The 23,939-nt window shown below is 40.1% G+C and overlaps 1 protein-coding gene across 1 annotated transcript in view; it reads left to right on the top strand.

Moving 5' to 3' along the window:
* The window catches only part of IMPG2 (interphotoreceptor matrix proteoglycan 2), a 90,692-nt gene extending 69,966 nt beyond the window's left edge, over nt 1–20,726 (top strand). The window contains exons 12-18 of the mRNA XM_003821920.4: nt 3,418–3,721; nt 4,735–5,993; nt 6,615–6,834; nt 16,531–16,741; nt 18,368–18,556; nt 19,923–20,133; nt 20,643–20,726. Of these exons, the coding sequence (XP_003821968.2) occupies nt 3,418–3,721; nt 4,735–5,993; nt 6,615–6,834; nt 16,531–16,741; nt 18,368–18,556; nt 19,923–20,133; nt 20,643–20,726 (2,478 nt within the window). The remainder of the gene's footprint in view (nt 1–3,417; nt 3,722–4,734; nt 5,994–6,614; nt 6,835–16,530; nt 16,742–18,367; nt 18,557–19,922; nt 20,134–20,642) is intronic.
* Nucleotides 20,727–23,939: the final 3,213 nt, after the last annotated feature.

Raw genomic sequence — 23,939 nt, 5'->3', positions numbered from 1 at the left:
GCATCATATACTTTTTATCACTTTTCTTTTCCCTTTCCAGATTTTTATTTTCTGGCTAAATTTACATTTAGCCAGAATGATATCATTTTTGGTTCATGTTGTTGTTTTAAGTGATTCTCATTCCTTATTTGCTGGGCATTTATATTTCATTTTGGATTGTCTAATCACTTTTTGACAGAAATGACTTAAACTTTAATGGATTTTTAAATGCACTGTATTATAAAATGATGGCACATTTGCATAATATCACTCATCCAGGGTCTCAACAGTAACAGAATCATCTAGAAGAATCTACCAATGGAGATGTGGATAGGGTTAAAGGAGCAAAAAAAGAATGTTGAGGCATGCAGAGACTAACAACAGTGGGAAGCAATGCCACTACCATCCATTGGATTACAGAGGAAGGGGAGGAAATGCTGTTACTAGAGCCCACTGACAGCTGGAGCTGTAATTGTGGAGGGAGAAGCACAGCTATGCTAGACACAGAGTACTGAGGCTTGGCGGAAGCAGGGAAGAAATACCCTGACCTCTCCTTCCTCTTGTCGTTTGATCTGCTTATGTTTCCCATTGGCCAAACTCAAACAGAAAACAAATGCAAGGGAGCAGGGGTGGTGCAGATCACAGGGGTCAGCCTCCTAGGGCAGAGGGCAGGAAGAGAAGGATCTGAAGTAGTGGTGACAAATACAGAATAATCAGCATGGTGACCCACTTAAAATAGGAACCAGTGAAAACAACATGGACAAGGCAGGAAATGATATTGTAATTGAGTTCCACAAAAGAAAATAAGATTGTTAGACAGAGTGCTTTTAGTTTTAAGATGGTAGATGAAACTGTGGGTAACACTCTATAGAGCCAATGACTTTCTGTTATTACCATCTTTCCTGTGCATTTGTCACTAGGGGAAGGGACAAAGCAGGACATGCCTGGTGGTTTCTTGCCTCATGGTCCCTCCTCTGTGATTGGGAGAGTGTGTAGTTCAAAGCCTTCTCACACAGATCTTTGACAGAGAGACAAGGGGCACTGTGAAGACAAAGCATAAAAGACTAATTAGGCCTTGTGTATTAATCTGTTTTCACGCTGCTGATAAAGATATACCTGAGACTGGGCAATTTACAAAAGAAAGAGGTTTAATGGACTTACAGTTCCATGTGGCTCAGGAGGCCTCACAATTATGGCACAAGGTGAAAGGCACGTGTCACATGGTGTTAGACAAGAGATGAGCTCTTGTGCAGGGAAACTCCCCTTTATAAAACCATCATATCTCATGAGACTTATTCACTATCACGAGAACAGCATGGGAAAGACCTGCCCCCATGATTCAATCCCCTCCCACCAGGTCCCTCCCACAACACGTGGAAATTCAAGATGAGATTTGGGTGGGGACACAGTCAAACCATATCACCTTGTTTTGGGTTAGCTCTCTTCATGGGCCAGTATGTTCTGTTTTATTTCACGGCCATAGACTAAACTCTAGTTAGCCACCCTAAAATTGTGTGCTTTTGTTCAAAAAGCATGTTAGACTAGAGACTGTCAGTGCAAATTTAATATTGCTGATAGAAGTCTCCTGGAGGAGGGGGAGGAGGTTCGATTCAGCATTTCTTATTTGCGGTTTTCATTTTGTTCATAGCTATAGCATGAATTCAAGTCTTTTGATAGACTTATAAATATGGGAAATTTCTTAAAGGTTCCAGTTGATAAGAAATAAAATCATTCAGCAATTGAAGAAGTACATTAGAAACACAGGCTGGAATATTATGCCCAGAACATGATCCAACCATTTCCTCTACTAGGGAACTTTTACAAGTACCCATGTCTAGGTTCCCCTCCCAGGCCAATTAAGTTAACATTTCTGAGTGTCAGGCCTGGGAATTTGTGTTTTTCAAAAGCTTCCATGTGATTCAAATACCTACTTTTTTTTTTATTTTGAGACGGAGTTTTGCTCTTGTTGCCCAGGCTGGAGTACAATGGCACAATCTTGGCTCACCGCAGCCTCCGCCGCCCAGGTTCAAGTGATTCTCCTACCTCAGCCTCCCAAGTAGTTGGGATTACAGGCATGTGCCACCACACCCAGCTAATTTTGTATTTTTAGCAGAGGCGGGGTTTCTCCATGTTGATCAGGCTGGCCTCGAACTCCCAACCTCAGGTTATCTGCCTGCATCAGCCTCCCAAAGTGCTGGGATTACAGGCGTGAGCCACCACTCCCGGCCTCAAATACCTTCTTAGGACTGGAAAGGATTGTTCTTTTCTCTTTTCCTTTTTCAGTTTTCATACACCCAGGAAATATTTTATGAGTTTTTTCCCTGTGGATTGTAGTTATCTATCTTTGTTATTCAGAATCCAGAATAGACTGAACTATATAAACTTCTGCCAAATACCATGGTCGTTTTACCTCTTAGCATTATTGTTAAACATTTTTTTTTTTTTTAAGAGACAACGTCTTGCTCTATAGCCCAGGCTGGAGTGCAGTGGGTTGATCTTAGCTCATGGTAGTCTCGAACTTTCAGGATCAAGTGATCCTTCTCCCTCAGTCTCCCAAGTAGCTAGAACTCCAGGTGTGTGCCACCATGCCTGGCTAATTTTTTGTTGTTGTTGAGATGCGGTCTTGCTATATTGCCCAGTCTGGACTGCTGGCCTCAAGTGATCCTCCTGGCTCAGCTTCCCAAAGTGCTGGGATTATAGACCTGAGCCACTGTGCCTGGCTGATCATTGTACATTTACATAGACAGTTCTTCATAAAATTAAATAATTAACATGTTCAAGGATTGTGTTTCTGTATTCTTCTCCATTTCTGAAGCTACATTTTAAGATAATGTTAGTAGTACATTAGTAAAACATCACTAGAAAGAGGAAATTGTTAATGTTTCCTAAGTGTGATACCATTTCACAGGAGTGGCTATTCATTTGAGGTAACCAGACTACATTTTGATGTGGTGACATTTCTGACCAAACTAGAGGGCCTTCATTAACTAATTATCTTTTCAGAATGATGAATAAAATTGCCAGTTGTTCTTTCCTGCTGTGGGCAATGTACTTAGATCTTTGCCAACAAGTTACAGATAACAGTAACTTCTATGTATTTAAAGTCATTTAAGCTAAAAACACAGAGGAAAATGAACCATCTAAAGCAAAAAAAATTTTCTCTCACAAATTCACTTTGTTTGAGGGCTTTTAAATATGTTACCTCATCTGTCCTTGGTTTTCAGTTGAGAGGTGATATACTTTTTCTCTAGATATTGGAATTTGACTATAAATCTGTTTGATTCTGGAGCCCATGTCTCCTCCTACTCCTACTATTATTAATACACCGCCTCCTTGTCCCTAGAAAATCTGGGAATATAGACAGATAGGTGGTATTTAAAATCACTTTTTATATGTTTCTTTTATCTATGATATGATTTAGCCTTTTTTTCCCCCCAGGATAATACCTTTCAAGCTGCATGGCCCTCAGCAGATGAATCCATCACCAGCAGTATTCCACCACTTGATTTCAGCTCTGGTCCTCCCTCAGCCACTGGCAGGGAACTCTGGTCAGAAAGTCCTTTGGGTGATTTAGTGTCTACACACAAATTAGCCTTTCCCTCGAAGATGGGCCTCAGCTCTTCCCCAGAGGTTTTAGAGGTTAGCAGCTTGACTCTTCATTCTGTCACCCCGGCAGTGCTTCAGACTGGCTTGCCTGTGGCTTCTGAGGAAAGGACTTCTGGATCTCACTTGGTAGAAGATGGTGAGAAACTTTAATTGCTTTTCGTACTTCTTATTGTATCCGATGACAGGGGTTTTCAAGAGAGGAAGAGACTATGGCTATGAAAAAAACATGGTAGCATTCATTAGGGGGAAAATGTCTTGGTAAAATTGTGTGTGAGAGGGAACAATCAAATTTAATTTGTTGGAATGGAGAGTCCAAATAGGTAAATAATAAGAAATAAACTTGGGGAGCTGGGGTGGGGATCAATTAACAGATATTTTGAAGGTCATATTGAAGGGTATATAGTTTAGTTAAATTACTGCTACTACTATTAAAGAACCACTTTACTTAAATATTGGAGTAATAAACAAATAGCACCAAAGAAGATTATTCAACTAGGTTATAATACAATTAGTTGTGGGGGCCAAGTCTAAAGATTTTTACTTGTAGTAGTATTGTGAAGGGAAGAAGCGAAATCATGGAGCCACAGCAGAGATAAAGAAGTGAAAATGAAATAGATAATCTAGATGTTGTGAAAGAAAGGAAAAATAAATGTGACTTAGGAATGGAGTTTACATGTGAAATGAGGAAGATGAAGAAATATATAAATAATGAGTTCAGGATTGTGAACATTGAGTGAATCTGAAGGATGATGGACAATAAACATAACAGGCAAAATGAGAATTCAAAGAGAAACACAATGTTCAGGGAATTTTCTTCCTAAATTACTGCTGGATGTAGTATTTGTTGTCAAAATTACTACCAGCAGTTCTTTATTTTCGTGGAATTAAAAAAAAAACAAGTGTTTGAAGATTATTTCAATAGTCAAGGTATTGTTATCCTTGAGAAGGAGATAATATTCATGAGTGACTGTCCCATATTGCAAACACATTATCAGATCTTCTTGTTGTTTGCTAGATATAGAAAAGCAAAAGTCAACAATTGTCCCTCTTAACTTCACAGGGAAAAAACAGGCAACTAGTTTTATTAGGAGAACTAGGAATACATTTTGGCAACTCTGTAGATTAATTAATGGAAAACTTTATTTTTAGGATTAGCCAATGTTGAAGAGTCAGAAGATTTTCTTTCTATTGATTCATTGCCTTCAAGTTCATTCACTCAACCTGTGCCAAAAGAAACAATACCATCCATGGAAGACTCTGATGTGTCCTTAACATCTTCACCATATCTGACCTCTTCTATACCTTTTGGCTTGGACTCCTTGACCTCCAAAGTCAAAGACCAATTAAAAGTGAGCCCTTTCCTGCCAGATGCATCCATGGAAAAAGAGTTAATATTTGACAGTGGTTTAGGTTCAGGGTCTGGGCAAAAGGTAGATCTGATTACTTGGCCATGGAGTGAGACTTCATCAGAGAAGAGCGCTGAACCACTGTCCAAGCCGTGGCTTGAAGATGACGATTCACTTTTGCCAGCTAAGATTGAAGACAAGAAACTAGTTTTAGTTGACAAAATGGATTCCACAGACCAAATTAGTAAGCACTCAAAATATGAACATGATGATAGATCCACACACTTTCCAGAGGAAGAGCCTCTTAGTGGGCCTGCTGTGCCCATCTTCGCAGATACTGCAGCTGAATCTGCGTCTCTAACCCTCCCCAAGCACATATCAGAAGTACCTGGTGTTGATGATTACTCAGTTACCAAAGCACCTCTTATACTGACATCTGTAGCAATCTCTGCCTCTACTGATAAATCAGATCAGGCAGATGCCATCCTAAGGGAGGATATGGAACAAATTACCGAGTCATCCAACTATGAATGGTTTGACAGTGAGGTTTCAATGGTAAAGCCAGATATGCAAACTTTGTGGACTATATTGCCAGAATCAGAGAGAGTTTGGACAAGAACTTCTTCCCTAGAGAAATTGTCCAGAGACATATTTGCAAGTACACCACAGAGTGCTGACAGGCTCTGGTTATCTGTGACACAGTCTACCAAATTGCCTCCAACCACAATCTCCACCCTGCTAGAGGATGAAGTAATTATGGGTGTACAGGATATTTCGTTAGAACTGGACCGGATAGGCACAGATTACTATCAGCCTGAGCAAGTCCAAGAGCAAAATGGCAAGGTTGGTAGTTATGTGGAAATGTCAACAAGTGTTCACTCCACAGAGATGGTTAGTGTGGCTTGGCCCACAGAAGGAGGAGATGACTTGAGTTATACCCAGACTTCAGGAGCTTTGGTGGTTTTCTTCAGCCTTCGAGTGACTAACATGATGTTTTCAGAAGATCTGTTTAATAAAAACTCCTTGGAGTATAAAGCCCTGGAGCAAAGATTCTTAGAATTGGTAAGCATAAAAAGTGAAACATGGGCACTAGTGAATAATCATGTATGACCGACTCCTCCTCCCCTCTAGCACATAAGGTCTGAGCCAGGGAAAGTGTGATCTGCTGTGAACATTCACTTCCTATCATTCACAAATAGTATCATGGCCTAGGGTTGGTAAGAAAACAGTAAGACATACAAGAAATGGAAAACACAAAAGTGGCATGAGAGTGATGTGATAATTTACAAGGAAGATTGTTTTCCATGAATTATGGGACTACAGTAAGTTTGACATTTCTCTTCACATTTTATTGTGAAGCTAATGTTTTGTGGGTACCTATGTTGCCTCCACTGTTGTGATCCTTTAGTGAAACAGAGAATAAACTCTCTGAGTGTCTAAAACTATGTATGAATTCCATGGGGTTCCTAAATATCACTATGAAAATCTTATAGCATTTCTAGTTTATACTGTCAAATCATTCCTAATTTGTACTTTTGTTAATTAACAGTTTAAATGTAGATAAAATACAATTAGGAAAAGTGAGGCAGGGTCTTACCTGTGTTTTTGTTTTGTTTTGTTTGGGTATGTATTGAACAAAATGTGACACGCTGTCAATAAACTTACCACTTTTGTATATTGTAGCTGGTTCCCTATCTCCAGTCAAATCTCACGGGGTTCCAGAACTTAGAAATCCTCAACTTCAGAAATGGCAGCATTGTGGTGAACAGCCGAATGAAGTTTGCCAATTCTGTCCCTCCTAACGTCAACAATGCAGTGTACATGATTCTGGAAGACTTTTGTACCACTGCCTACAATACCATGAACTTGGCTATTGATAAATACTCTCTTGATGTGGAATCAGGTATGATATTGCCTAGCATGGTGGTGTCTTATAGAATCCAGTGATTATTCTTGTGTGTTTTCTTCCTCATTGCATTAAGGTGAATCCAATACTTGTAGGAAAAAAGAGTACTATGTCAGACAAATCTTCCACATCTTGATAACTAGTAAAATATTTCTCCCAAGAACATCAATATCATTCCCTTTTCAAAACATCGTCCAAACATGTTACTTTATTATTTCACCTCCATTCCTTTCTCTACCCACTACATCTGGCTTTGGTTTTTATTTACCTACTGGATCTATTCTTGCTATGCCTTCATGTTGTCACCGCAAGGTTTGGGCCATCTTCCCTTTAAGTTTTTGCATCCATGTGCATTGTCTTAAGCCTTATATAAATGTCAATAACTCTCCACATTTTTTATATGCAGACCAAACATCTCTCATAACCTCCAGAATCAATATCTATCTACTTACTTGACAGTCTCCACTTGAATGTATTCTGTGTATATCAAATTTAAGATAGCTATGAGTGAGCTCTTCTTTTCCATATCTCACCACTCTCCAGCTAAATCTACTCTTTCTCTCAGCTTCTCTCTCTCTCTCTCTCCATAAATGTAAGCTTTATCTACTCAGCTACTTAAGCTGGAAACCTGAGAATTTTTTTTTTTCTTTTTGAGATGGCGTTTCACTCTTGTTGCCCAGGCTGGAGTGTAATGGTGTGACCTTGGCTCACTGCAACCTCTGCCTCCTGGGCTCAAGCAATTCTCCTGCCTCAGCCTCCCGAGTAGCTTGGATTATAGGCACCTGCCACCACACCTGGCTAATTTTTTGTATTTTTAGTAGAGATGGAGTTTCTCCATGTTGGCTAGGCTGGTCTTGAACTCCTGACCTCAGGTGATCCACCTACCTCGGCCTCCCAAAGTGCTGGGATTACAGGTGTGAGCCACCGCACCTGGCCAGAGAAGTCATCCTTGATACCTCAATTCCTAACACCTGGAGCTTTTAGTCACTCACCAAACTTACACTGATTCTGAATTCTAAGTATATCTCAAATCCATGCTCTTTTCTCTATCTCCATTGCTACGACTCCATCCAAATCACCATGATCTCTCCTTTGGACCAGTTTCCCCACATCCTCTCGTGCTCCTCCTCCTATCCATCCTCCATATAGCCCCCATGGTATTCTTGAATGGCTGTCTGGTTCAGTAGCCACAAGGCCTGGTCCCCATCTTCTTCCCCGATATCCAATGTAACTAACCTCTGCTCAACATGTTCTAGTCAAACCAGCTTGTTTTTTGTTACTCAGATACAAAACCTTCTTCTTGCCTTAAAGTCTTTGCACACACTGTCCACTTTTGCCTTCTTACTGACTCCTGCTCACCCATGTGCCTCAGTTCAAATGTCACTTCCTCAGGACTTTTCATTGACTCACCTGTAGTCTAGACTGAGTCTTTCCTGTCAGTTTTTATATTACCAGTACAATGTTCTTTTCCCCTAGAGAGTTATGATCATTGTAATAATGTTAATTTATGTGCATAGTTGCTTAATGGCTATTTTTTCCACATGAGCTTTTTACAAGGACTGAGAATGTGTTTGTTTTATTAAATACTTTTTAGCCAGAACTTAGGATAGTGTCTTGAACACAGAAGGTACTCAAAAATACTGTGAATGAGTGAAATGAATCATTGCTTTTATTTGGAAGCCTTGGATGCAGAGAACACTGTTGAAGTGTAAAATTTTGTTCTGCCTTCCTTTCTACATACCAGAGACAGAGGTTGAGGAGTGAAAAGGAATGCCTGGCTTTGTATTTCTCCAGTGCCTTTTAATCTCAAACTGGTTTGAAAGTCATCCTATTCTTTAGGAAAGAAGTGAACTTTCTTCTGAAATCTTTAAGAATCATTACTCATTGAAAGTGAAGAAAATGGTTTCACTAATCCTTCATATCCAAATCTCTTACCACTTGAGTTCTCTAAGGCCATTTGCACATTCTTTGTCATGTGGTATAGTGGAAGAGGCAATTAATTATAATTTGTAAGGAATGATTTCTTCTTCTGCTTTACAATTTATTATTTGTGTGACCCTAGATGGGCTATTTTATCCCTGACCCTTAGTTCCTCATATATTAAATGGGGGTAATATTGCCTGGCCTCTGTATTTTATGAGACTATTCTAAGCATAAACAAGTAGTATATATAAAACATTTGACTAACTATACAAATGCAAACAGTTATGATTTATAAAACTTTTGCAAAGGTCAATCTACTTATTTTTAAACAGAATTACAGGCCTGGTGCTGTGACTCACACTTGTAATCCCAATACTTTAGGAGGCTGAGGGAGAAGGATTGCTTGAGGCCATGAGTTTGAGACCAGCCTAAGCAACATAGTGAGTCTCCATCTCTACAGAAAAACTTAAAAATTAGCTGGGCACTGTGGCATATGCCTGTAGTTCCAGCTACTTGGGAGGCTGAGGTGGGAAGATTGCTGGAGTCTAGGAGGTTGAGATTACAATGAGCTATGATCACACAACTACACTCTAGCCTGGGCAACATAGTGAGAACCTGTCTCTAAAAAAAAAATAAAAAATAAAAAATAAAAACAAAGAGAATTACAATAAATACATTTACTTCAGTTTTTTTTTATTATTATACTTCAAGTTCTGGGATACATGTGTAGAACGTGCAGATCTGTTACATAGGTATACATGTGCCATGGTGGTTTGCTGCACCCATCAGCCAGTCATCTGCATTAGGTATATCTCCTAAAGCTATCCCTCCTCTAGCACTCCACCCCTGACAGGCCCCCATGTGTGATGTTCCCCTCTCTGTGTCCATATGTTCTCATTGTTCAACTCTCACTTATGAGTGAGAACATGCAATGTTTGGTTTTCTATTACTGTGTTAGTTTGCTGAGAATAATGGTTTCCAGCTTAATCCATGTCCCCGCAAAGGACACGAACTCATCCTTTTTATGGCTGCATAGTATTCTATGGTGTATATGTGCCACATTTTCTTTACCCAGTCTAACATTGATGGGCATTTGGATTGGTTCCAAGTATTTGCTATTGTGAATAGTGCCGCAACAAACATACATGTGCATGTGTCTTTATAGTAGAATGATTTATAATCCTTTGGGTATATGGCAGCAATGGGAGGTATTTCTAGTTTTAGATCCTTAAGGAATCACCACACTGTCTTCCACAATGGTTGAACTAATTTACACTCCCACCAACATTGTAAAGGTGTTCCTATTTCTCCACATCCTCTCCAGCATCTGTTGTTTCCTGACTTTTTAATGATCGCCATTCTACTGGCTTGAGATGGTATCTCATTGTGGTTTTGATTTGCATTTCTGTAATGACCACTGATGATGAGCTTTTTTCATATGTTTGTTAGCTGCATAAATGTTTTCTTTTGAGAAGTGTCTGTTCATATCCTTCACCCACTTTTTGATTGGGTTGTTTGTGTTTTTCTTGTAAACTTGTTTAAGTTCCTTGTAGATTCTGGATATTAGCCCTTTGTCAGATGGATAGATTGCAAACATGTTTTCTCATTCTGTAGGTTGCCTGTTCACTCTGATGATAGTTTCTTTTGCTGTGCAGAAGCTCTTTAGTTTAATTATATCCCATTTATCAATTTTGGCTTTTGTTGCCATTGCTTTTGGTGTTTGGTGTTTGCTTGGTAAATTTTCCTCCATCCCTTTATTTTGAGCCTATGTGTGTCTTTGCACATGAGATGGGTCTTCTGAATACAGCACACTGATGGGTCTTGTCTCTTTATCCATTTTGCCAGTCTGTGTCTTTTAATTGGGGCATTTAGCCTGTTTACATTTAAGGTAAATATTGTTATGCATGAATTTGATCCTGTCAGTATGATGCTAACTGGTTATTTTGCCCGTTAGTAGATGCAGTTTCTTTATAGTGTCAATGTTCTTTATAATTTGGTATGTTTTTGCAGTGGCTGTTACTGGTTTTTCCTTTCCATATTTAGTGCTTCCTTCAGGAGCTCTTGTAAGGCAGGCCTAATGGTGATAAAATCTCTCAGCATTTGCTTGTCTGTAAAGGATTTCATTTCTTCTTTGCATATGAAGCTTAGTTTGGATGGATATGAAATTCTGGGTTGAAAATTATTTTCTTTAACAATGTTGAATATTGGTCCCCACTCTCTTCTGGCTTGTAGGGTTTCTGCAGAGAGATCCGCTGTTAGTCTGATGGGTTTCCCTTTGTGGGTAACCCGACCTTTCTCTCTGGCTGCCCTTAACATTTTTTCCTTCATTTCAATCTTGGTGAATCTGACAATTATGTGTCTTGGGATTACTCTTCTTGGGGAGTATCTTTGTGGGATTCTCTGTATTTCCTGAATTTAATGTTGGCCTGTCTTGCTAGGTTGGGGAAGTTCTCCTGGATAATATCCTGCAGAGTGTTTTCCAACTTGGTTCCATTCTCCCCATCACTTTCAGGTACACCAATCAAATGTAGGTTTGGTCTCTCACATAGTCCCATATTTCTCAGGGGCTTTGTTTTTTCCTTTTCATTGTTTTTTCTCTAACCTTGTCTTCATGCTTTATTTCATTAAGTTGATCTTCAATCTCATATCCTTTCTTCTGCTTGATTGATTCAGCTATTGATACTTGTGTATGCTTCACTAAGTTCTCGTGCTGTGTTTTTCAGCTCCATCAGGTCATTTATGTTCTTCTCTACACTGGTTTTTCTAGTCAGCAATTCATCTAACCTTTTTTCAAGGTTCTTAGCTTCCTTGCATTGGGTTAGAACATGCTTCTTTAGCTCGCAGGAGTTTGTTATTACCCACCTTCTGAAGCCTACTTCTGTCACTTCATCAAACTCATTCTCCATCCAGTTTTGTTCCCTTGCTGGCAAGGAGTTGTGATCCTTTGTGGGAGAAGAGGCATTCTCGTTTTTGGAATTTTCAGCCTTTTTGTGCTGGTTTTTCCTCATCTTCATGGATTTATTTACCTTTGGTCTTTGATGTTGGTGACCTTTGCATGGAGTTTCTGTGTCTGGACATCCTTTTTGTTGATGTTGATGCTATTCCTTTCTGTTTGTTAATTTTCCTTCTAACAGTCAGGCTCCTCTGCTGCAGGTCTGCTGGAGCTTGCTGGAGGTCCACTCCAGACTCTGTTTGCCTGGGTATCACCAACGGAGGCTGTGGAACAGCAAAGATTGCTGCCTGTTCCTTCCTCTGGAAGCTTTGTCCCAGAGGGGCACCCACCAGATGCCAGCCAGAGCTCTCCTGTATGAGGTGTCTGTCAATTCCTGCTGGGAGGTGTCTCCCAGTCAGGAGACATAGGGGTCAGGGACCCACTTGAGGAGGCAATCGTCCCTTAGCAGAGCTCGAGTGCTGTGCTGGGAGATCTGCTGCTCTCTTCAGAGCCAGCAGGCAGGAATGTTTAAGTCTGCTGAAACTGCGCCTACAGCCGCCCCTTCCCCCAGGTACTCTGTCCCAGGGAGAGGGGAGTTTTATCTCTAAGCCCCTGACTGGGGCTGCTGCCATTCTTTCAGAGATGCCCTGCCCATAGAGGAGGAATCTATAGAGGCAGTCTGGCTACAGAGGCTTTGCTGAGCTGTGGTGGGCTCCACCCAGTTCAAATTTCCGGGCGGCTTTATTTACACTGTGAGGGGAAAACCACCTACTCAAGCCTCAGTAATGGTGGACGCCCCTCTCTGCACCAAGCTTGAGCGCCCCAGGTTGACTTCAGGCTGCTGTGCTGGCAGCAAGAATTTCAAACCAGTGGATCTTAGCTTGCTGGGATCCGTGGGGGTGGGATTCGCTGAGCTAGACCGCTTGGCTCCCTGGCTTCAGCCTCCTTTCCAGGGCAGTAAACGGTTCTGTCTTGCTGGCATTCCAGGTGCCACCAGGGTATGAAAAACAAAAACAAAAACAAACCAACTCCTGCAGCTAGCTTGGTGTCTGTGCAAATGGCCGCCCAGTTTTTTGCTTGAAACGGAGGGCCCTGGTGGTATAGGCACCCAAGGGAATTTCCTGGTCTGCGGGTTACAAAGACAGTGGGAAAAGCATAGTATCTGGGCTGAATGCACTGTTCCTCATGGCACAGTCCCTCATGGCTTCCCTTGGCTAGGGGAGGGAGTACCCCAACCCCTTGCACTTCCAGGTGAGGTGACGCACCACCCTACTTTGGCTCACCCTCTGTGGGCTGCACCCACTGTCCAATCAGTCCCAATGAGATGAGCCAGGTACCTCAGTTGGAAATGCAGAAATCACCCACCTTCTGCATTGATCTCGCTGGGAGCTGCAGACTGGAGCTGTTCCTATTTGGCCATCTTGGCAGCCACCACCTTACTTCAGTTTTGTATGTAACTCACATGTCAGCTGCATGCAATATCATCAAGGTTTATAAGCTCGCCTTTACTTTTAATATTCAAATTAGCTGGCATTAGCCCCACCCCTGTGCAGTATAAAACCTGCATCTATGTTCCCTCAACTCCTCAGTATTTCTGGGCATTGTTAAGGAACTTAAATATCTCTTAATCCTCCCCAGTTCTGAGTTTTCTTTGCTGAATTTTCAGTCTCACGGGAGTCTTGACTCTTGTGGTGTTAACCTAATGCAAATCACAATCCTGTTTTTGATCTGCTCAAAGCACCTCCAACATAAGGCAGTTGATTCTATCAGGCATTTGCTGATGGTATGAAGGTAATGGAGAAGGCTTTATCTCAGCACGGCAGATGGCTTAAAAATATTAGTTAGGCATAACCATCCTTAAATTCCTCTGCCACCCTCTCAAGGGCATCTCTTACTGGCCAACTTTTTTCCCAGGACCCAGCCAGCTATGATGTTGCTCAGGCCATAAAGCTGTCTTTCCAGACCATCTACACATCTTTCCTCTACTCTCATTTTTCTAGACCCATCTATCCTTCTTTTAAGCTGCTCCTAGAAAACCAGATTGTAATTAATTCCACCATTTAGATCCCTGTCTCCCATCCTAAATTTACCTCCAACTCTACCTTTGTTTCCCCAATAGAATCATTAAGGCACTTTTCCAAACATACAGTTAGCTACCTGGGCACCCTTTCTTAACTAGCACAAAGGAGTGGAAAGAGACTTTGAAACCACAGCCTTTTATTTACATTATTAAAATATTAGGCTTTGTCTTTCTCCTTGGCCTGGAAGCAAAAAGGCTATATTTTATCTTTTTCCTATGGCTATATCTTTTTCCTAATGTATAGAAAAGATAGACTCTATTTTTCTCACCTCAGACACATATACCTGCAGAATGGTTACAAAGTTTCAAAATTTTTAAATAGAGTCATTTTACTACATGTATAGTGGTTAAGCATTCCTAACATGAAAATCTGAAATCTGAAATGCTCCAGTCTGAAACTTTTTGAGCACTGACATGATGCTACAAGGGTAAATTTCTTCACTTGGCCTCATGGGATGGGTTGCAGTCAAAACACAGATGCACAACAGTTTATTCAGAGGGCCCAGGGGAAAAAAGACTCTCACACTTCCCTTCGGAGTGATACAGTTTTTCCAGGCACAGCATGATGGTGATGCCGAACAACCACAGATTGTCCACATGGGTGGCTGAAATAGTGACCTCTTTGCTTTCTGGTGGTTCAATATACACAAACTTTGTCTTACGCACAAAATTATTTAAAATGTTGTATAAAATTACCTTCAGTCTATGTGTATAAGGTGTATATGAAACATAAATGAGTTTTTTGTGTAGACGTGTGTTCCATCCCCAAGATATCTCATTATGTAAAGGCAAATATTCCAAAATCTGAAAAATTTGAAATCCAAACTTCTCCTCCCAAGAATTTTAGATAAGGGATATTCAATCTTATATTTTTAGTTAAAGGCCTTCAGATTAAAGTACTTTATTTCAAGATTGGCTAGAGACAAGATTGACTTGACTCTTGCCCAACTTACTTTAACATGCAGTGTCTCAGAAGCTCTTGAACTTCCATTAACAAAGGAGAGCTATGCAGTACCATCTTCCTCACCCCTATAGACACTCCTATCCCTCACTGCTGGGTAAGGATCAGATTATTTTCTGATTACAAAGTCACAAAACGAATACCTGGATAAAGATGTGAAGACTTAGGAAATATACAGTGAAATCTGGCCGTGCAGTTCCCTTGTAGAAATTTCCCACCTGTCAACACATTTGTATGTTTTTCCTGTTATGTGAGCATCTTGGCAGTGGTCCCCTGTATTAGTTTCCTAGGGCTGCTGTAACAAAGTACCACAAACTAGGTGCCTTAAAACAACAGGAATTTATTCTCCCACAGTTCTTGAGGCTAGAAGTCCAAAATCAAAATGTTGGCCAGGCCCTGTTCCCTCTGAAAGATCTAGGGAAGACTCTTTCCTTACCTTTTCCTGGTTTCTGATGTTTACCAGCAATCCCTTGGCATCCCTTAGCTTATAGGTGTATCACTCTAATATCTGCCTTTGTCTCCAGATAGCCTTGTTTCCTGTGTGTTTCTGTCTGTGTCCAAATTTCCCTCTTCTTATAAGGACACCAATCATTGCATTAGGGCTCATTCTAATCTCGTATGGCCTCTTCTTAACTTGATTACATATACAAATACTCTGTTTCCAAGTAAGATCATATTCTGAGGTTCTGGATGGACATGAACTTCTGGGGACACTATTCAACTCAGTACATTTCCCCTGTTACCACATGCGGCCAAAGGAGATCAACTTCAGTGATCTCCAAACTCCAAGGGCACAGACTTGTGCAAAATTGTCTTCAATTTCCAGAGCAGCAAGGAAATCATTGCTTTTCACAACATTATGTATGTAGATCCTTCCATTATTTTGGAAACCAAGAGACTATGCTATTTCTTTTTATTCCCTATAGTCTTCTAGCTAAACTTTATACTTTTTAATACAGATGAGTCTATGGATCATTTCCACCTGTTTTCTCTATTTTCAATGTCTGTGTCACCATTTGCCCACTTACCATTCACAGATTACCATTGACCAGTGAAGAACATGTGGGAACTGTGGCAGGATGGAAGGCCCATTCATGGTCAATGTCATATCTTTTTTGACTGACTACTATCCTAATTCGTTTTTAAAAATAGTCATTTTCCCTCACCCTATCAATGAAAAATTAAGTTATGAAGGCAAAAATATTTTGTTGGAAATGGCCTCAGGAAGTGCAGGGCTGACTTATTTTCCTAACATTGATTTTCACAAATCTTGACTGTTCCTAGGCTGCTCTTACTGGGCTATACCCATCCCTGAGGCTCCTACCAGTTCTCTTCTGAGCTCTCTCTCCCCATTCATGTTCTCAGTGTTGTGCAAGGCATGTAGCAGTGTATGTAGAGTGGAGGTCAACTGCAGCAGGTTGGGGTTGGTGGAAATGAATGGTCCATGAAAACTGTGTTTAATTTAGATCTACAATTACTATTGTGTTTAACTTAGATCTGCAATTACATGGCATGGATTTCTAAAGCTTCTACATGCTCCCTAGATAAAATATGTTAAGGCTTAGATAGGTCATAGGGTTTTATGATTTGGCTCTGAGTTGCACAAAAATTTGACAAAAGCTTATCGATCTATGATGAGTGAGAGTTTTTGTGTGTGGTATTGGTGGCGATGGTGTAATTTAATGGTTCTGGAAAGGAGTCCCATATACTTTGGGGGAGAACTTTAATGAAGGGCTTTGTATACCCCAGTTTCTGTGTTTTGCCTTTTCTTGCATTATTCTTTGTTTAATGTTTTAGGTGATGAAGCCAACCCTTGCAAGTTTCAGGCCTGTAATGAATTTTCAGAGTGTCTGGTCAACCCCTGGAGTGGAGAAGCAAAGTGCAGATGCTTCCCTGGTTACCTGAGTGTGGAAGAACGGCCCTGTCAGAGTCTCTGTGACCTACAGCCTGACTTCTGCTTGAATGATGGAAAGTGTGACATTATGCCTGGGCACGGGGCCATTTGTAGGTATGTTGTAGTTACAGATTTTGACTTTAGAGGCTGTAGATATTTCCTCTAAAGAAAAGGGGCCTGCACCTATAATTTTAGGATACTTATTATAGTATGCATTATAGAAGTTATATCTAGGCAATAGATGGGAGCCATCTAACTGTCATGTGAGGATGAGTTGTTTAACAGGCCTGAATTTCAATTCAGTAATTTATGCTGTTAGGGAACTGCAAAAAAAAAAAATTGTCTAAATATGTCCTACTGGCTGGGTGCAGTGGCTCATGCCTATAATCCCAGCACTTTGGGAGGCCAAGGTGGGTGGATCACCTGAGGTCGGGAGATTGAGACCATCCTGGCTAACATGGCGAAACCCCATCTCTACTAAAAATACAAAAATTAGCTGGGTGTGGTGGCAGGCACCTGTAATCCCAGCTACTTGTGAGGCTAAGGCAGGAGAATTGCTTGAACCCGGGAGGCAGAGGTTGCAGTGAGCTGAGATCGTGCCACTGCACTCTAGCCTGGGCAACAAGATTGAAACTCTGTCTCAAAAAAAATAAAAATAAAATAAAAAATCCTACTGAGACTACTTGGAGCAGATGGAGATCTTTGTATTGTAGTTTTTAATAGTGATGATAAGGAAACTGGTGTTCAAATGAGGTTTAGGCATAAGATCACGTTCCTCTATATCTGAAAGTGAAAATGAGTTTTATTGTTATACTTGAATTATATTTTTAAAGGTTTTGGGCCCCTCTTATTCCTACTTAGTATTCATTCAAAAATAAAGACAAACATTTAAAAACTTTAAAGTATTTAAAGTTTTCAAAGTGGTGACAAAAATATTTTTCTTTAAGTACATCTGAGATCCATTTTCTAAAGGTAGAACCAATGAGAAGATGAGCAGATTCAGTTAGCCCGACTGTCATCTGCCCACTCCCCTTAAACAAAGTCAAACAAATCACCTTTCCAACCATACACAACCAAAGCTGCGTGGTTGAAGAGGAGAGGATGCTGAGAATAAGGAGGAGAAACAGAAAGTAGAAGACAGTCTGCAAGGTCAAAATGGGCAAATGTTGGCATAGATGCCAGAAACAGGAAATAAGTAGAAATAATCTAGACTCTTCTATATGAAGAAGGATAAAGTTTATAAGGAGAAAAACAGTCTCTTCATGTCCAGAGAAATTAATATTACCTAGAAAAACAGTGATTTCCTTTCCCTGTGGCCTTAGGGTTTGAAGGATATCTTTAGCGTACTGAAAGGACATGGGGAGTCTGGAGGCCTGGGTTCTAGGCCCAGTTCTGCAGCAGACTAATTGTATGGCCTAATGCCAGTCACTTTCCTTCCTAGGCTTGTTTTTTGGTTATCTATAAATAAGGATGTTAAGTAGAATAATTTCCTTAAACCTATTTAGCTTTTTATTCAGTTTTCTTTCAAACAGTCATTGAGGACCTACTAGGTCTGTGCTGGGCTTTATGCACCGCCTTAAATTGTATGATCTTTTAATCTGTCTATTCAACTCTTTATGAAGCTTCACATGGTCAGCATTTATTTCTCTACTTTCCTCTAGTCCCTCAGAAGGTTCTGCTGTTAATTGTCAGTGTGAGCAGAGTGATTCAGATATCGGACTTGGTGACTGTTGGTTGCAGGTGCCGGGTGGGTGAGAACTGGTGGTACCGAGGCAAGCACTGTGAGGAATTTGTGTCTGAGCCCGTGATCATAGGCATCACTATTGCCTCCGTGGTTGGACTTCTTGTCATCTTTTCTGCTATCATCTACTTCTTCATCAGGACTCTTCAAGCACACCATGACAGGAGTGAAAGAGAGAGTCCCTTCAGGTAAATAAGGAAAAGAGCTCTCTAATGGAATACAATGTTCCATTTACACATTTATTTAGTACTTACCAGGTGCCAAATATTGGACAAGGAGCTGGCTGGGTGGAAGAGAGCTATGAATTTGAATAAACACATGGTCCTTGTCCTCAAAGGGGTGTCAAATTGAAGACAAACAGAAGTAGCACTAAGAATAAGATGCTAAGGAGCCTTGATGAGGTACAAATAAGTTTTGCCTGGGGAAAGAGTCTTAAAAGTTTTAATGATGGCTGTGGTAATTTGCTGGAGAGAAAGAGTAGACATTTGCTACGTTTGGGCTGGGATGCTTTCTAGCTGGTTGAATGAGCATGAGCAAAGTCAGGGAGGCATGCATGAACTTCAAGGCTCATCGAAGGAAAGGCATGGTTGAGTGTGACCAGAATGCCTATTTCATGGCCAGAAAGAATTTGGAGAAGCAATGTTGGAGATGAGATAGAAGAGGTGAATTTCCCTTCAGGGAGGACCAGATCTGTTACAACTTGCTCCTCTTTGGCTCAAGCTAGTGGTAATAAGCCAGAATTTAAATCTAGGTAAGGGTCTGTCAATAAATGAAATCTCATTCTCTGTTTAGTTAGGTGTTGCTTCATTGATGGGGAAATAAAACCTGGTCCATTTGCTAGACTTAGGATGCAAGGATCATAATCACATATTGTACTTTGCTTCTGTGCGTCTGAAGTCTGTAAGAGCTACAACTTGAGGTCTAGTTTACTTCTCTCACCATCAACTTGGCTAAGTCCTGGAGCACCTGGGACATACCTCCGTCATTGTTATTATATTCTTATTGTGTCTGACTTTTCATTAGACTGTAACCTCATCCAGGGCAGAGATAAAAGATTATTTGTGTCAGCAGTTTGTAGAACAGTCCTATGCACATGATCAATGCTCGGTAAATATGTGTAGACCTGAGTTGAATTTAATTGAGGCTCTGCTTCCCCTAGACCGTAATATTTATATTTCAGTCAGATTTGCTGCGTGGCTACACACTGATTTTCAATGTGTATAACTCTGGGAATGATGAAGCTACAGTTTATGAAGCACCATCTACTGGCAGACATAGTTTCCAACATTTATGAATGCCAGGCGCCATGGCAAATAAGATGAATGAGACATGGAACAAGTCCACAGGGCACTTGCCATGGATGTGAGGAAATCATAATGATAACACCTGACAAATAATTTTTGAGGTTGATCTAGATGTTTTTCACAGTTATGTCCCACCATTTGTGTAAAGTGCACCTGTTTTTCTTCAACAGAAATCTTGTCCCAGGTAAATAGTCTTCCACATAGTTGAGCATCCAAACAAGAGCCTGAATCAATCATATCTTTCTTTTAGTGGCTCCAGCAGGCAGCCTGACAGCCTCTCATCTATTGAGAATGCTGTGAAGTACAACCCCGTGTATGAAAGTCACAGGGCTGGATGTGAGAAGTATGAGGGACCCTATCCTCAGCATCCCTTCTACAGCTCTGCTAGCGGAGACGTGATTGGTGGGCTGAGCAGAGAAGAAATCAGACAGATGTATGAGAGCAGTGAGCTTTCCAGAGAGGTGGGAAACTTTGCATTTATGTTGCTGTACTGTTGCTGTTGCAGCTACTGCTGGTGTGTGTGTGGGGGAGCAGGGGGTGGTGGGTGGGGGTGTGTATGAGTGTATGCGTGCATGCACATGGACTTTAAGAAAGTGTAAAAAATATTTAGTAATTGGTTTTTACCTCGTATCTCCTAGTCTATGATATGCACAGAGTATTAAATTCTAAGCGGTACCTTATTTCCCCCACAATGGCGCTTTTTTTTTTTCATTATTAACTGGTACTCTCTCCTTCCTCCCTTTCTTCCTTAGAAATATGTCTGATTTAGAGCAGGACATGTAATATCCAGAGTAGTGTATGTAGATCCTTCCATTTCTCTGAAAGTGCACACTCCTGCACTTCTTTCTTATAGCATACTTCTGAATAGCCCAGAATGTAACAATTCCTTATGAAAATTAGAACCCCTTTTAAAAGGCTGTTGAGGTTTTTCTAATGCAATGTGTGGCCTATTGTTTCTTTTTTGTTTAAGGAAATTCAAGAGAGAATGAGAGTTTTGGAACTGTATGCCAATGATCCTGAGTTTGCAGCTTTTGTGAGAGAGCAACAAGTGTAAGCTTTTGAAACAGCCCCCCACCCTGACCTACAGACTTAACAGTTTACTCTAGAGTAATGTCACACCTGAGTGAGCACATAATTTCCTGTCCATGTGACAGGAGTCTCCGTGATAACCAACGTTTGTTGAGTTCTTCAAAGTTTATGCATGTCCAGGCAGATTATCTCATTTCTTCCTTATAAGGGCTTTGTAAATTGAGTGTTTCTTATTTGAGGAAAGGAAATCTTGGAGACATGAAGGGACTTACTTAAGATGACAGTGATAGCCAGTGGCAGAGAAGATTTAAAACTACGATACTGTCTGTTTTGGACTAGAGACGCCTGGACTACACATAGTCTTTTCATATTTTCTCTCTTGTTATCATAGATCTCACTAGTGATCTGATTGATCTGATGCCATAAAATATTTTTCATAGATAGTTCCTTTGAAGAACATTTGAGTAGCCATAAGTCCTCACATATTTCAACATATTCTTTCAATTCTATCTCTGTAGATACTTTTCAGTATGCTTTGAATTACAAATCTCATTAAACTGTATATCTTGCCTCTATCAAGTTTATCTTAATTTTCCCATTTGCTTTTCTCAGGATGCATTTTGGGCAAATGTCTGTAATTTTTTTCTTTGTTCCCACAATCCATAACTAGACATAGGTTACAAAATAAACTATCTTGAAAAGAGGCCATAATGGGCGTTAGCTGAGTGTATTGGGTAGGATTACAGTTTGGTATTGATATTTGGTCCTACCGTTGCCTTCGTGGAAGTGTTTGTTCATGGAGGGCCAGATAAGTATCTTCTGGCTTGGCTTTTAGAAGAGAAAAATCAGAGCAATTCATGCATGCTTATAAGAGAAATTAATGAAGGGTCACAATAACACCCATGGCCCTGAGTGGAACCCCTGCCCCTTTACTCAAAATTCTTTTTCTCTGATAGGTGGCTCCTTTGCTCGTGGTTCCTCTCTAAGAGAAGGGACAAACTGATAACTGAGGAAACTGAGAAAGATGCTTTTCTAATTCCATGTGCATGGTAGAGATAACTCTAAAAATCTCTGAACATCTGACTTGGCTCCTAGGAGGTGCTGCCAGTCTTGCTGAATGCAGCCAGAGCAATATCACCAGGTGTCTGCCTTTTAAACCAGAGAATCCATTCATCTCTGCATCTTCAGCCAGCAGATGACCCACGGCTCCATTTCAGTAGTATCCAATAGAAAGAACATGAATGTTTCGACCCTTTAGAAGCCTCTCAAAGCTACCTGCCTGAATGTGTTCACTGAATTAAAAATGCATCTTTTCTAGGCTAAGACATCCAAAGGAAGGATTCAGGAGAGCCTTATAGGAATAGGCAGATTGACTACATGTTTCTGTTTCTTCTGGTGCACTGTCTAACATTAAAATACACACACAGAGTCTATGAAACAAAGAAGATTTGAACTAGAAGACCCTGTGAGACAAAAGAAAGTCTACACAGGCTCTGTAACCTTAGGAGGTTCACAGAAGGAATAAGACATTGGAAAGATGTCAGGCACGTAATCCAAACTGCATTTTCAGTTTTCACTTAGTTTCAGAGTTTTCATCTATCAGGTAGCCCAAAAAATGTTAATGGAGTTGATTCAGGATTAAAGCATCACATGATCTTTGTAGAGTGGATTAAAACAATTTTTAGCACAGAACAGAACAACTTTCCTTCAAATAAAGAAAAAAATAGAAAGTATTCATGATTTTAGGAGTATAGCTTAGTGATGTATGACAATAATTGCATTTTATTACATTCTTGCTTTTTTTTACTGAATTGCTCTTTGTGTTTTCATGGCAGGGAAGAGGTTTAACCAAAACTCCTGTTCTGAAACTGATTAGAAGCCTGGAGAAGATGGAGATTACTTGTTACTTATGTCATATAATTAACCTCGATTTTAAACACTGTTGGAAGAAGAGTTTTCTATGAAAAAACTAAATATAGGGCACAGTGTTTTTTTTTCAGCTTAAGTTTTCAGAATGTAGTAAGAGATGTTACCATTTTTATTTCTATAAAGACTGAATGCTGTGTTTAAATAAATTGAAAACTACGTAAACTCTGGAAAGTATTCTACAAGAAAAAGCTGGACCTAGGAGTTAGGGCTGCAGTTGCTGTCTGCTTCTGAATCACTGGGGGTGTCTCCTAAGAACTGTGCCTCGGGTTTCTCAATAGGAAAATAAGGTGAGACTCTTACATGGAGAAGTCTGGCTTAGTAAGGGAATATTTTGGAGCATATTTGTTATTGTTGGGTAGAAGGGGAAACCTTTGAAATAGTCTTAATGGATAGTTTATAAACAGGCATTCATCTAAATAAAATTCTTTCTTTTTTTGATCAAACTGCTAAAGAAAAAGCAAACTTTTTTGCTGCAGGATAGAATTAGGATTGTATTTTTATGCTTCTATCAGTGTCTTGCATTTCCTGAGCATATTAATCAAGACCATGTTATTTTTATGTTAACTATGTTAATATCTTTTTTTTTAGTTTTCAGGATGAATGCATATATATATACATAAAGTTTAGAAGATTCCCATTAATCTAAAGACAAATTTAATCACATGGGCAGGGAGGGAGTGAGTGTCGGGTCAAGACCCCAGTGCTGAGAATATATTTTGTTTCTTGATTGCTGCACTGAGGTTCCCTGATTGCTTCTGAAATCTAAAGATGTCTTGGGCAAATCCTGTCTCTCCTCTAGTTCCTGGTGTATTAATTTGGAAAACAGCACTTAACTACCTCACATAATATAGATGAGCTCATTTTCATTGCTTCTCCTTTGTGTAATACCTCCTGTCTAAATTAACTCCTGCTTTACAAAACAGGGCAAAGCTTTTATTACAATTAAAATATTTTAAAAACTGAACAGATAGGAAGTCCATACCTTATATAAATTTTGACAGAAAATGGAAATTTTCCTCTTTCCCCCTAGTGTTTTTTTTGAATGGGTTGCTTTGGAGGGGGAGAGGAGGAGGCCAAATAATCATCATCATGATATTAAATTGCATATGCAGTAGGTTATTATTAATGCAGATACTTTATGCTAGATGTCTTCATGTTTGCCAAAACCAATTCTGAACATTTTGATTTATTTCTGACCAGATATAAATAACCAGTATAAACTGACCATAAGATAAAATACTTGGTTCACTTTTTTTTTCTCAACTTGATGACTGCCAATTCTGCTCATTATGAGGACACCGGAAACTAT

Source organism: Pan paniscus, chromosome 2 (genome assembly GCF_029289425.2).
Source record: "Pan paniscus chromosome 2, NHGRI_mPanPan1-v2.0_pri, whole genome shotgun sequence".
Taxonomy (NCBI): domain Eukaryota; kingdom Metazoa; phylum Chordata; class Mammalia; order Primates; family Hominidae; genus Pan; species Pan paniscus.
This window is presented reverse-complemented; position numbering and strand designations above follow the sequence as displayed.